The following is a 14,969-nucleotide window of genomic DNA, read 5'->3' as shown; positions in this document are numbered from 1 at the left end:
CCATGACGACCCTACCGACTTTGAGCCTCTTGTAAAGCTCACTGACTCCCCCTTTCTATTTTGATTCTCATTTCCAGATCCAAGTTCCTTTCCTTGTACCTCATCGTTGATCTTCAATCCAGACCCCCTTTGAAGGTTTCCTGAATCGTTGATCTCATTCCGGTTCTTCCAATCATCCGTAACCTCCGTCAAACCCTTCGGCGATCCCGGCGATTCAGTCGAAACCATTCGCGAAATTTGTCGTCAAAATCACACTTTTTGTCGTCTCTCAAAACGGTGTTGTTTTTCCTATTGGAATCATGTATCATTAGGCAAACCATAAGTCTTTTCTCCAGCTCGGTGCTGCTAGTCAAGAATAAAAAGATAGAATGTAATGGTTTTGTGTAGACTATAAAGCTCTCTTCAAATACATGGTGCCATGCAGATACCCCTTGAAGTCTGATTACTGTATGAACTTGTGGCGGATGAAATCTTCTCTAAACTTGAAGTCTGATTATCAGTAAATAGAAGTTAAGGAATCCATTATTGAGAAGACACACTACAAGTTCTTAGCGATGCATTTTGGTCTCACTAACGCTCCAGAGACATTCCCATCAGTGAAGAGTGATATCATCAAGCCGTATTTATTTATATTTTCGTAATACTTTTTAATGACATCTTGGTATATGTTATATATTTAAGTGAATAGGTGTAATGTTTCATGTGAACTATTTCAATTGTTTGTATGAACAGTTGCAACTATATAAATAAAACATTGCAACTATTGATGATTGCAACCTTTGGTAATAACCATATTAATTAATTGCAACATTTGGTGATTAACCATTGTAACTACACTAACCATTTTATCTCTTCATTAACCATTGCAAATTTGGTTTAACCATTGCAACTATTGGTTACAACTCTTCACTCTCTAAGGAGGTGTAGGCATTGGTAAATGGATATAGAAAAATCAGAAACTAATAGTAGAAAGTAACAGTAGTTAAAGAGAGAGAAAGAAAGAAAGATAGATTCATTGTTCAACTTCAAAGATCATAAAAGATCTTTGAAGAAACACATATAAGCACTAAAGCTTTATTTGTTTCTCTTGTATCTTAGCTTAGAACAAGAGTGAGACTTTGATTGTCTTATTCTACAAAGGGATTTCGTGTAACCCAAGGCTTGGAATAGGGTCAAAAGACTCTTCAAGGAAAGCACAACGATTCAATCATTATCCAAGTATATAATTCATAAATTTCAGGTTACAACCCAAAATAACCAACGATCTTAAAGAGTAATTTCTTGTGAATTATGGCTGGTGTAACGGTGCGAGAGATGACATCAAAATTTGGAAAGTTAGATAAGTTTGAAGGAGTAGATTTTCGGAGATGGCAAAAGAAAATGCATATTCTCCTCACAAATCTGAATGTAGTGTATGTTCTAAGCATGCCTTTGCCTACTGTACCAGAGGATGCTGAGAACGAGTCTCTAGATGAGACAAGGAAGCAACTTAAATGGGAAAACGACAATTATATATGCCGTGGCCATATTCTCAACGGTATGTCAGATCCTCTCTTTGATGTTTATCAGAATGTCGAATTTGCAAAAGAGTTGTGGGATGCGTTAGAATCAAAGTACATGGCTGAGGATGCTTCTAGTAAGAAGTTCCTTGTTAGTAATTTTCATAATTACAAGATGGCTGATTCTAGGCCAGCTATGAAGCAATACAATGAATTGCTTCGTATACTAGGTCAATTTGCACAACACAACATGAAGATGGACGAATCCATCTCAGTATCGAGTATCATCGATAAGATTTTAAACACATAATAAACACACAAAAAGGAAGAGTTGTCTCTTGCATAACTTGGCAGCCATTTGCGCATAGAGGAAACTATAAAGGCGCAAGAAGGAGAAAAACCCAAAAATAATGAGGCTAGTACTTCTTCCATCAATATGATGTAGGAAGAAGTGAGTTCTAAGAATAAGAATAATAGGAAATGATCCTTTAATAAAAACACTTACAGTGGATCTAACAAAAAGTTTAAGAGCATTTGTTGGAATTGTAACAAGCCGGGTCACTTAAGTCGTGATAGCCGAGCAGGGAAGGATAAAAATAAAACGAGACAAAACCGTTTGGGAAAGGTGTCTAAGGACCAAGGTCCATCCACTCATCAAGGTCAAATCTCTGATTTTAACATATATTATAATGTGAATTATGTATCAAAGATTTATGAGACATTTTATGTGCAGGAAGATGAAGTGGCACGGTGGATTGACTCTGGTGCAACAACACATGTTTGCAAGGATAGTGAATGGTTCACTACATATGAGCAACTTCAAGATGGATCGGTACTTCATATGGGAAACGAGTCAACCGCCCCTATCCTAGGTCGTGGAAAAGTGGTGTTAGAGTTGACTTATGGAAAAACCCTTGATCTCAAGGATGTACTTCATGTACCCGGAATTAGGAAAAACTTAGTTTCTGGTAGTGTTTTAAATAAATGTGGTTTTAAACAAGTGTATGAATCCGATAAGTATATATTATCGAAGTGTGGTGTATTTGTTGGATTTGGATTTTCTGTAATGGAATGTTTATGCTTAATAAGTTAATATTAATAAAGTTGTCAATTTTGTTTATATGGCAAGTTCTAGTACAAATGATTCATCTCTGTGGCATGCTACATTAGGTCATGTACATTATAATCGTATGATTAATATGTCTAAAGAAGGGTTAATTCCTACTTTTGATATAAATTTAGAAAAATGTAGTACTTGTATGTTAACAAAAAATAATTAGGCGACCATTTAAAAGCTTTGAAAGAAATTCTGTAGTAGGACTTATACATAGTGATCTATGTGATTTGCATGCTACACCATCTTTAGGAAACAAGAAGTGTGGACCCTTTCATGGGAACACCGGAGAACTCTTGCTTCTTCTTTGAAGGTGTAGCAGTGTTAACAGCGAAGCTAGGTTGGTAGTAATCATTCTCCCAACTGTTGATAGATCCTTCTGTAAAATCGTCTATCTCATTCGCATGGTCACTGTCGATCGGTGTTTCCAACTCATTGTCGACCGTTGCTACAAACTTTTCGTCAACGATATCTCCAGTTGAGTTCGATGAATGCTCCTATCTCTGATTCCTCATCAGTTTCATGATTGCAGCGGCAAACTGCAATGAATCCAAGATTGTCTCCAATCTCCATGTAGCCCGTCTGTTGCTTGACAACTCTCACCAAATCATAGTAGACGGTAGGGTCTATGAGTGTCAGGAACAGCTTAATGGTCTGCATGTCCCATACTTCTCCTACAGTAGCCATGACGGCTCTCCCAAGTAATTGAGAAGAATTCCGTTGAGCTTGATGTCCAGGACAAGGAAGTCTACTAGAACTTGGGCATTACCAATCTGCACCTCAAGGTTTCTGATGAATCATCATGAGTTCCTCTAAGAACAGTCCACAACAGTGAATGAATCCTTTGAAGGTTCTATCTTCAGACCTTGATGGTCTGCCATCACCTTAGGTAAAATTCTTACTGAAGATCCTGTGTCGGATAGCGCATTAAGGTAGTCAATGCTTCCTATCAAGCAGGGTACTACAAACTTTCCAGGACCACTCTTCTTTTTCAGTGTAATGCTCTGTCTGATCTTCTCTCTGATCTGGTGGAACATTCTCCTAATGTCCTCTTTAGTTTCCTAGGTATCTCTAAAGAACATCCACAGCCTGTGAGTAATGTAAGCACCCTCAAATGGCTTATCTAATGGGATCCTTAGAATCATCTTTCTGAAACTCTCCATCTTCTTATCGTTAGCACCTCTCTTCAGATGCTTGGGAACCTTTTCCTTCCTCTTCCTCAAGGTTCTTTCTGCAGTAGCCTGATCAACTTGCATAGGCTCTAGTGCTTCTTCAGATTGCTCACTGATGTTGTATGTTGGTGTCTCTAAAGGTTGAGATGGGGTTTATGAGTGCATTCAGTCACGCTACATCTATCTTGGGTAGTTTCACTCGGTAGCATAGAGGTGCTCGTCAATCGATGAATGAGGTTGACTGTCGATCGCTGGTTGAATCTCTATGTCGATCGTCGGTATACTCATTATGCCGATCGATCTTGGCAATAAAGGGTTTGGGTGGATGAGGGTGTGTAGCTGTGAACTCTTCATGGGTTATGATCATGACCGCCTCGCATGATGCAACTGACTCCGTCGATCGAAGTCGAACATCCGATGTCGATCGGTGTTCACCCCATTCCATCGTTCGATGTTCATCTCTTGGTGTCGGTTGACACCAATGTGAACCGGTGAAACTCAAGGAGCTTTCGACATCGAAATCTCCCTCCTGAAGCTTCTCCTCCTTAACCACTTGCCAGAAATCATCATCTATGATAGCATTCACGTGGTACTTCCGTGCTTCATTGCCCTTGATAAAAGTTTTTTCCTTCTTAACAGCTTCTCCTGTCTGAATCAGTTATGTCTCCAGCTTCTTCACATGTGTGTTCAGAGTCTTTAACTTTGCATTTAGCTCAGTGTAGACAATATATATTTTCCCATTGAAATTCACCATAAGCTTCTGCTGACCCTCAAGAACTTGATCAATCATTGCTTCCATCTTGCTTTCTCGAGTTTGTGGTGGCACGTTATGGTAGGAAGAATTTTCATAGTTCATGTTGTTGTTGTTATTGAAGTTGTTGTTGTAGGGTTTTTGGAACTGCGAATTCTGGTTGAAATTATTCCTCTGTCCATTCCCATAGGAATTTTTGTATCCACTATGATTCTCAGGCTTCTTATTCTGAAAACAAATACCACTAATGAAATTCACATCCTCTTCTAACTCTCCATCACTGTTGATTTCTACAGCTTCCATATCCTCTACAAAGCTAACATACTTCTTGAGAAGCTTGTGAACACTGTCCAGCTTAGCTTTAACATCGTCCAACTCCTTCTTTCCCAGAGTGGCCGATTTTCTCCTCTCAAAATCAGTGTTATTGGTGCTATTGCTAGACGCCAAGTTATCAATCAGTCTCACAGCCTCTTATGGATTCCTAGTGTTGAAGTTCTCTTCACTAGTTGTGTCCAGAGCCATTTGATATGCCAGCGCAATTCCTTTGAAGAAAGTGTTGAGTAGCTGCACTTCATTGAATCCATGGTGTGGACAGTCTCTCTGATAGCACTTAAATCTGATCAAGGAGCTTCTGAATGACTATGTAGGCTCCTGAGTGATGTAGCAATCTTGCTCCTTAAATCCTCTGCTCGCGACTCATCAAAGAAGTTACCCAGGAACGCATTCTTGATGTCTGCCCAGGATGTGAGAGATCCTGGTGGTAACTGCTTAAGCCAGCGTGAAGCTTCTCCAGCTAGTGAGTACTTGAAGAGCTTGCAGAAAGGATAGTCCTCAGGGACTCCATTAGCTTTAATGGCAGAAACCAAATCCTCGAACTGCTCCAGATGGTCCATAGGATGCTCGTGTGACAAACCACATTAGGGTGTCTGCACCACGAGTGTAAACTATTGGGGTTTCAGCTCAAAATTTGTAAACTGAATTGTAGGAGGACGAATAGAAGATTTGTTGGCGTTGTATTGACCTGGACAATTGTAGTCAGCCAACGTTTTAGGTCGAGCAGCATCATCTACAGCTTGAGCAACTGCAGCGATATCATCATCCTGATCAATAATTACAGCCCTCTGATAATCTAATCTCTGACCTGCTGCATTACGCATGTGACCTTCCTGGTCATGCAAGTCTCCATTCTCATCACTCTCTTGGATTATTTTCGCAACCATGTCTCGCGGATGGATGTCGATCGATGTTCAGACTGAAGTGTTGAAAGGCGGTAGATCACAACTGTCGGTCGACGGATTAGGAGTATCGGTCGACGTTTGCGAGAAATGTTGGTTGACGAATGGATGTTGTTGCCGATCGATGCGGATCTCTTTTATTTGTGGATCGTGCATTCCAAGAGTAGAGGGTCTAAGAAAAGCAACGATTTTTCCTTGTTGATTCTGGTACTTCTGGGCATGCACTTGAAAGAAGTTAAGAAAAACAATTATCAGTTTTTTGAGTAAGAGAAAAACCTAGAATTAAAACTGCCAAGACAAGATCCAATGGCGATCAAAGCTCACAGGCAACGGCTCCAAATTTGTTATCAATCAAATTACCATAAGTGATTTATGATACTAGTCAAATTACTCTAAGAAGTGATTTATACTCTCTCAAATAAGAGGTCGAGTTGTAGTTCTTAGGGATTGAATTCACAGAGAGCTAGGGAACCAAATAAATCTAATTAAGTTTGATTAAGCTAGGTTACTAGTTTATAAAGCAGTAAATATAACAAGTAATTGAGCAAGAGAGTTGCTCGGCTGATTGACTGAGGTTTGATGGAAAGAGGTTTCGCTAGATCTAAGGTTTATATTCAGGAAATCATGATTATAATGATATAGATGCATAAGATGTTTGTTGGATGCAAAAAAACTCAAACAATAACAATAATCTACCAGCTCTCGCACGTCTAGACTATCTATCACTAGATCTAAGATTTCAACTCTCGCATGTTGATCTGTAGAAAGTGTCGATCGACGATGCGATTGGAATGTCAATCGATACAACTACCAAGTTGTCGATCGCAAATCCTTCCAGCGAGCTTTACCGAGCAGGTATGAACAATGTCCACTAGGTTCCTAGATCAACTCTCGTCTTTCTCTAGGAATCCTAGCACAATATGAATTATTCAGGAGATAAACCATGCTCTCGCGTGCGCCTATCATCCTAACATCATGGTTCTAGTTCGCCACTATAGAACACAAGCAATAAGTGCAATTCAATTGATGGACATCCTAACAACTAAGCAATCTATATTTGGGGCTAATCCCTCATCCTATCTGAACCCTAAACCTAACAGATGGATCTATTCAAGCATGAAGTTGTCACAAAAAATCATAGAAAGAATAAATATAAAACTGATAAAAGCAATAAAGAAAAAAAAGAAGTTCCAGGAGGACTCTGAACGAGTTCCTGCTTTCTCTCCTAACTAAGAACAAGAATTAAAGAAAGCTTAGATAGCATAGCCGTCAACTATGGCTTATAAATAACATAAATAGGGTTTATAGTCGTCCAGGGTATTCTGGTAATTTGGGGTTGATTCTGGGCTTCAGTTGGTCATAAAATATGCTCAGACCATATTCTGGCATCACTGTTGATCAACACTAATGCTGTTTCATCGATCGACAGTCCTTCATCTCCTCGACAGCTTCCTCTCGCGAGGTAGACAGACCACTCTTCGGTAAAACGGGCATAACGTCTGCTATAGGATGCTGGGTGACCTCAAACCGGTGGCATTAGAAAGCTAACTCAAAGCTCTATCTAGTGTCAAACGATGAGCTCAATCTAACGGTGGGAAGGTCTATATCCATAGCTAGACATCTGACGCGTCTGTGCAGCTCTACACTCAAAAGGCTCCAAAATCACAATATTTCTCCATAATGTACTTGAACCTGTAAATACTATAAATAAACTATATATAGTAGTAAATATATATTAAAACACTTATAGAGCATGGCTAAAAGTGGATAAAATCCATGGTCTATCAATTCATACTCTCTCAAATAAGAGGTGGAGTTGTAGTGCTTAGGGATCGAATCCACAAGGAGATGGGACACACAAAAGATCGTAAACAGTTTATAACTAAGTTAGGTTAGTTATGGAAATAGTAAATTTCAGTGGTGAACAAGGCAGTTGTTCGGTTGATTTGTTTTAAGGTTTTGTAAACAATTATTAGAAAGCATTACTTAGGGTTTCTATTCAGGTAATCAGGATTATAATAGTATAGAAGTTAGGTTGGATAGTGGATATTCTAGAACTCAAACAAAGTAATAAACTATCAACTTTCATTTGTTTAGAATATCTATTGTCTGGATCTTAGATCTCAACTGTCGTTTGTTGATTTGGAGAAAGTGTCGATCGATGCTATCAATGGATAGTTGATCAATACACCTTTCAGAACATCGATCGATACACCTATAGGTTTGTCGATCGATGTTCCTTCTAGCAAGCTTTACTGAGCGGGTTTGACTATGTTCACTAGGTTTCCTAGATCGACTTTCGTTTCTTTCTAGCAATCCTAGCACAATTCAGGTTACAAACTAGGCTTCCGCTTGTGCCTAATTATTCTAATATCAGGGTTATAGTTAGCTACTCTAGAACATAAGCAATAAGTACAATTCAACTGATGGATATCACAAACAACTCAACAATCTATATTTGGGGCTAATCCTTCATAATCCTATTTGAACCATAAACCTAACAAGATGAACTACTCAGACATAGAAAATCAATTCTTAGCAAATAACATAAAGGAATTCATAAATCTAAGGTTAGAAATATTGGAGTTCCAATACAAATCTCTGAAGGAGTCTTGAATCTTCTCTTCAAACTATTAAAAAGCTTTGCTATGTAAAACTAGAAAAGAGTAAAAAGCGCGTGTTGCCTACAACAATGGGATAGCACATAAATATTAGGTTAAAAGTCGGCAAGGGTATTTCTGTAAATATGTCTTGACTTGGGTTTTAAGCCGGTTGGGCATTGCGCACTTCGCTGTCGATCGATGGCACATAGTGTGCATCGATCAATAGTGGATTCTGAATATCGACCTCGAACTTGTTCGATGGTTAGCTTCGAGCTTCCTCTCATTTTATCTCCAAAATGCACCTAAATCATCATTTTTCCCCAAATCATCCACAAACTTGTAAAAGTACTAAAAAGACTCCAAAACATAATGGATATAGTTCCTAAAACACCTATATACCATGGCTAAAAGTGGGTAAAATCCATGGTATATCATATGTTGAACACGGTCAAATGATCACTAGGATTTGTCTCGTTTGAGAAAGAAGGGACCTTGATTTTTTTTGTAAGTGTCAAACCCGTATCTTTATAATTTATGTCATGAAGGCCATCTTCGGCTTTGCGGCGAGAACATGTTATATCTCATGTGTCGAACTTGCTGGTCGATGAACTTTGGACCAGATGTATTGTATCGATTTCCGAAGGATATCGATTTCTTTAGTTGATGCTTGATCGACTTGGTTTATCGCAGCTCTATGAACAACCGGGTTGGCGTTCTTTCAGAACAAAGCTCTTCTTGCGGTTTTGGGATCTTGATCATTGGCAAGTGGTTACCCATAGAATGCGGGTAGAGTATCTAGTCATTCATTGGTTGCTTTGTTCGAAGCATCATCTTAGAGCGTTCCATTAGGTTTTGCATCATACTCATCATGGCAGCTAGGTCTGCCACCAGTTGAGAGGTGTTGTCTCCCTGTTTGAGTATTTCCTTCTCTGGTCATCGTTGATTCTTTTGGTGTGCAACCTAAGTCTCTCCATAGATGGTGTCGATTGTTTAATCTTAATTTAGTGTGTTCAAGATGAAAATATGAATTTGATGGTGAATTATTTGAAAAATGTTTATTGAGATATCAAAGGTCGATTACAAATAAAAAAAACTATGAAATCGTTACGAGTAATTAATTTGGTAGGAACAAAGTAAAATTATAATTACTCTAATTCTTATGCCGACTGATTTGTTATAGTGAATGTTCTTTTTCTTTTCGAGTTCCCTTCTATTTGAAGATGAACACGCGGACTTCTTCCTTTTTCTCTTATGTCAAGTTGACTTGGTTCTTCTCGACCGTTTCTCTTTTTAATTTGACCGAGATCTGTTAATCTTGTCCAAAGACGCAATTAGAGATGGCAATTGGGCTCACCCGCAACCCATTTGTCCCGCCCCGCTGTGGTACCATTTTCAGTTGGATCTTTGCGGGTCGTACCGCTGCGGGACACGAGCTCTAAACCCTATGACCAATCCCGACCCACACTATAACAACGGGTATGCGGGTCGGCCCACGGGCCCATAACTTCAAAGCTTGACCAATCCTGTGAACCAGCAAGAAGAAGAGACATCAATAAGTTATCAGGTTGATCAAATCCATTAAGTTACAAATATTGTCTCGACTCTCGTTTGTAGCATAAAACACTGTACCCATTGGTGTCTTCCAGAAACAGCAACTTGTCCTACTACAATCTTGTTGATATATATATATATAAGTTAAAAAAAAAAGAAGATTAGTTTTCGCATCACTAAGTAAATTCAAGTTTTGTGTATATAAAAGGAATGTTTAGACAACTCACATTCGAGAACGATGATTAAGTTTCCAGAAAAATAACAATAAAAAACAAGTTTTGTGTACAATTTCTTGTCTCCACTCACACTCGCTTCAAAAAAAAAACCTTTTTTCCTACAATGAGTTACAAAGAAAGTGAACGAGTTCTGATCAACATTGCAAAGCTTGAAGAGAAAATATGATTCTTTGATTGAAAGCGAACTGGAAGAGTCACAACTGAAGTAAATGAGTTTAGGTCATCGGTTGGAGGAATTGAGAATCTCCATCATCATCTCCTGTTTGCTCTGAGCTCTTGTCGATGTTACCAAAGAGACGGAATGAGAAAATTCATGCGAGCCATCCAATTGTCCCGCACCCCGCTTTGGCCCAATACCATTGTAGGTATAACCCGCGAGGCCCGCTAACAAACGGACAGTAAAATCTATGCCCAATCCCGCCCCGCATTGGGTCTTTATGAGCCAGGCCCGCGGGTAAGCCTCCATTTTGCTATCTCTAGACGCAATCTATCTCCAACGTTAATATAATAAAAATACATAGTCTAGTACTTCCTTAGAGTTAACGTAACACAGTTATTACAAACCATATTAGACTTATCACCTCCTAGTTCTAGTTACACAAATCCAACATGCCTCATTTTACTTAAGACTTGGAAGGTACTTAGAAAAAAAACCCACAACACAAACATTGTTATTACTAAAAACTTCTAAGGATCCTCCAGACCCTTACCTGTACGAAACATGTCTAAGAGACTATCTTCAAGACGTTGAGAGTATGCCAGATTTTTGTATTCGCTCCAAGTAAACGTTTGGTATAATCGTGGTTGATTCGCTGTCGTAACCATCGCCTGTAGTGGCCCAATCTTTGCTTGGAGCGGCGGTCCAGCAAAGAATGATGTCGAGAGCCTGCTTTCCTTTCCGTAAGTCAATGCTCTGTGCCTTAGACTTATAAATCTCCCGTTCGTCATCACCTATAAAAAGAACCAACGACCGTATAGATTTTCTTTTACAATCTTACATTAAATGTTGTGACCAAAAAAAAAAACAAGGAATTAGAGAAAAATTAAAAGACACCGACCTGCAACAAGTCTCCTACATTGACGCAGTAAGCTGAGGGGTCAGGGAAGACAGGGACCCACATGCCGTCTAGGTTGGACACTTGGAGGCCTCCTACACCGTTAGATCGAAGAACTGTTAAGATCTGCGGGTCGGTGTGTTCTCCGAAGCCAACCCTGGTCAGTGACACAGATTTATCAGAGAGTGTGGCTCCACCGAAAAACTGATCGGACGGTGGATAGTGATTCACCCTCAAAATGGAGTCACTATCGACGGAGCTGATCAACCTACTGAAGGTGTGAGGTGGGACCCCAAGTCCCTCAGCCGTCAGTTCTAATATCTCATGAGCCAACTGCCTAACTGCTTCTATGTAACAATTCACTGCCGAGCTGTCCAAACATATTTATACGTCACATATCATTAGTTGATATCATTAGTTGATATCATTTTTTTGTTAATAATAGAAATATAAGAAAAATAACCAGAAACCTTAATGTTTCTACTTTCAGAAAAAAAGGTTATGTTTTTTGTTGGGTATTGATGAACAAAATATTTATAAAGAAACATTAGAAAAATTAAATAAATAAGAATGGTGATGAAGAATTTAATATGATTACCAAAAAAAAATTGAATGGTAATAAAAATCTGTTGAGTTATGTTTGAACAAAACTGATGAAAAATGTGCATGAACATATTTCATTATTTGAAAATTCAACAGTCTTTTTCAAACATGGTAAAATTATATGTATGTTACATATTACCAAAAATAAGAGGTAATATTAGATGTATTCTCTAATAGTTTGGTATATATACATATATGCTTCATGTACAATGTATATTAGTAGATACCCAATTATTGTCCATACACTGTTACTGAATACTGAGCCAGACTGAGACTCTGTTACTCTAGCTAACTCCAGTATTGATTAAATCCCAAAAATAAATGAAAAACAAACCTATACCTAACTCAACTAAAAAGATGTGATTTTTGTTTATAGTTTATAGTATCAATAAAGTTAGTATAAGGTAACTGTCTGCATGTACATAAATGTATTAAATCAAATTTATGCATAGATTTATGTATATACAATATGCATTTAAACATAATTAACATAGACATGTTTCTTGTCTACACTTGTTATATTTAAAAAACATAATAAATAAGTGCATTTGTCACATTTATATTTTCAAAGGTTCTTGATAGATAAACATGCATTTATTATTTATATATTTAAGTGAAGATTCAACTATACGATATGATACCGTATATTAATGGTCGTACATATGATTTTAGGTTTATTTGAGACTCAAAACTCTCGAATCGTATAACTTTATAAATAAGGTTACAGAATATACGTACCGGAAGGATGCCTTAGAGCGAAAAGCGGGGTCGTTGGTATGAAACAGCAAGTACTCGACCTCACCAGAGTCACCGTTGAGACCGATGTCCCTAAAGCCATAACGAAATGGCTGGTTAACCGATTCAACCGATTTCTTTTCGTGAACCGATTTAGCGAAGAAGTTAATGGACTCTTGCTCCATCCTTGAGATGATGGTTCGGTCAAAGCCGTGGTTGACCACCTTGAAAAAGCCGAGAGTCTCGCAGGCTTTGACTATCTGCATCGACACTCGTGATCTCTCCTGCGACATGTCTATTATTGGTATGCCTTTATCTGCGGCCACGATTTTCTGGGACCCTTTCACCATCTTTAGAGAGAGAGATTTTATTGAGAAGATGATAACGAAGAATTAGTGTAGGTCTGTATGTGTGGATATATTTATATACACAAGAGAGAAAGAGAATTTTCGCGACCAAAAATGGTTATCACGTGCATGTATTAGGCACCAACGGGTTAATACTATTATTGGTGGAATCTTATAAATATTTAAGGTTCGTAATTAAAGATAAAAGAGGAATACTAATGCTTTGTTGAAGTTTTATCGCATCCTTTATACTTGCTAACACATTAGAAGTAAGACTTCATGTAGCTTTTTGGTTGTTATTTTGCAACTTATCCGTAACTTTAATTATTTTTTGCTTTTACTTTCGTACACAAATAAGTTTTGATGATTTTCACCAATTTACAGAAAAAAATTGCCCGACATGATTTAGTACCTGATGCAAAAACACTCGTTAAACAAGCTGAATTTATATACATGTACAACTAACTCCTTCTCTCTCTAAAATAAAAAAGCTCTAACTTCTCTTTAGAATTTCCAATCAGTCCTAACTCGGACGCCGGAAACTCTTCCTCCTTTCTCTACTCCTCTTTTTCTTTTTGCTCTCTTTTTCAATGCCTTATATAAGTTACTCTGGGTCTATGGGACTCTACCGGAGATTCCTTTTGCGTCGTGACGGTATCATGTTCTTGCTTTCACTGGAGTAACGGTGAGGCTCACAAAACGGCAGAAGAGGCAAGAATCGACCTTTAGGTCTAAGAATGAGTCAGATCTAGTTTTCTCCTTCTAAGATCTCCAACGAAGCCTTGCCGGTGAAGGCGTGTGACTCTGTCTGATGCATCCTTTTCCATGCAATGGTGAGACATATACTGAAGAGAGAACTCAAACGTCAGTGAACAAATTTGTGTCTTCCAGTTCAAGGGGACGACATGAATTAAGGTCAGCAAAGAAGGAGGGGTCAACCGGAGGACATGAATTAAGTGGTTTACTTAGACATGATCATGCAAGACATAACAATAATCTAAATAAAGAAAAAAAATAGATAGAGTAAGAAATATTGGAGTTATAATCGATCTCTCTGAAGGAGTTCTCTGACCTTCTCTCACTCAGAATATAAAAGCGTAGCCTAAACAACGCCCCAAAAACATAAAATATGTCTAAAACTCGCCAAGGGTCTTCTTCAAAATATGGAAACTTATGGGCCAAAGTGCATTTCTTGAAATATGGGTCAGCTTTTTCAAATCAGCATGGGTGTCGACCGACACTAAAAGTGTGCTAACGACTTAAAAACATAAAATAGGTCTAAAACTCGCCATGGGTCTTCTTACAAATATGGAAACTTTTGGGCCAAAGTGAAATTCTTGAAATATTGGTCAGCTTTGTTGAATCAGCATTGGTGTCGACCGACACTAGAGGAGTGTCGATCAACACTGTCTTCAAATATCGGCTCCGGCTTCAACTTTTGAACATAACTCCTCTTGATGCTCTTAGTGGTTCCATAATCTCTAAAGTGTTCCAAACGCAGATGAACCTGTAAAGACTATAAAACGGACTCGGAACAAGTAATCAAAACTCTAAAACTGGACTATACCATGGTTAAAATCACTAAAAATCCAGGTATATCATTCTTATCATCGGTTAGAGAAGCGTAGATTTTCTATCTAGGTTCGTGTCCTGGATATTAAGATATAATAAAATTGAATAGTTTTCAACATTGATGAGTGAAAGTAGTTAATCATGATATTCTTTGGCTTAGGGTTTAACAACATATGTTGTAGTATTGTATGTATTCTTAGGGTTAGATTTTGGAAAGCTTAAATGTTTTTTTGAAAAAATAAAATTTTACCTATGTGTTTATTTCTGTGTATAGTAAACACTTTTTAAGTTTATTTTGATTTTATGAAGTGTTTAGTAAGTTAATTTGGTTTAAGGGTTATGTTTAGGGTCTAGAGGACTAACATGTGAGTCATCTGGCGATTAGATGCGATTAGAAGACTTACTAGAAAGTCCTCTCAATCGAAAATATTTAACCTTATTGGAATTTTTGTCTCGATATATAAAGAAATATTTACACATTCTCTCTTCTCCTCTC

At 38.1% G+C, this 14,969-nt stretch overlaps 1 protein-coding gene across 1 annotated transcript; it reads right to left on the bottom strand.

Moving 5' to 3' along the window:
- Positions 1–10,455: 10,455 nt before the first annotated feature.
- On the bottom strand, positions 10,456–12,904 carry LOC106293978 (gibberellin 2-beta-dioxygenase 4). The gene is given in 5 exon segments (XM_013729604.1): positions 10,456–10,610; positions 10,612–10,652; positions 10,872–11,112; positions 11,220–11,586; positions 12,558–12,904. Coding segments are annotated over 5 exon segments (1,134 nt in total). The 3' UTR covers positions 10,456–10,472.
- Positions 12,905–14,969: the final 2,065 nt, after the last annotated feature.

The sequence above is a fragment of the Brassica oleracea genome, chromosome C5, assembly GCF_000695525.1.
Source record: "Brassica oleracea var. oleracea cultivar TO1000 chromosome C5, BOL, whole genome shotgun sequence".
Taxonomy (NCBI): domain Eukaryota; kingdom Viridiplantae; phylum Streptophyta; class Magnoliopsida; order Brassicales; family Brassicaceae; genus Brassica; species Brassica oleracea.
The sequence above is the reverse complement of the archived record's forward strand: the minus strand, read 5'-3'. Positions and strand labels throughout refer to the sequence as shown.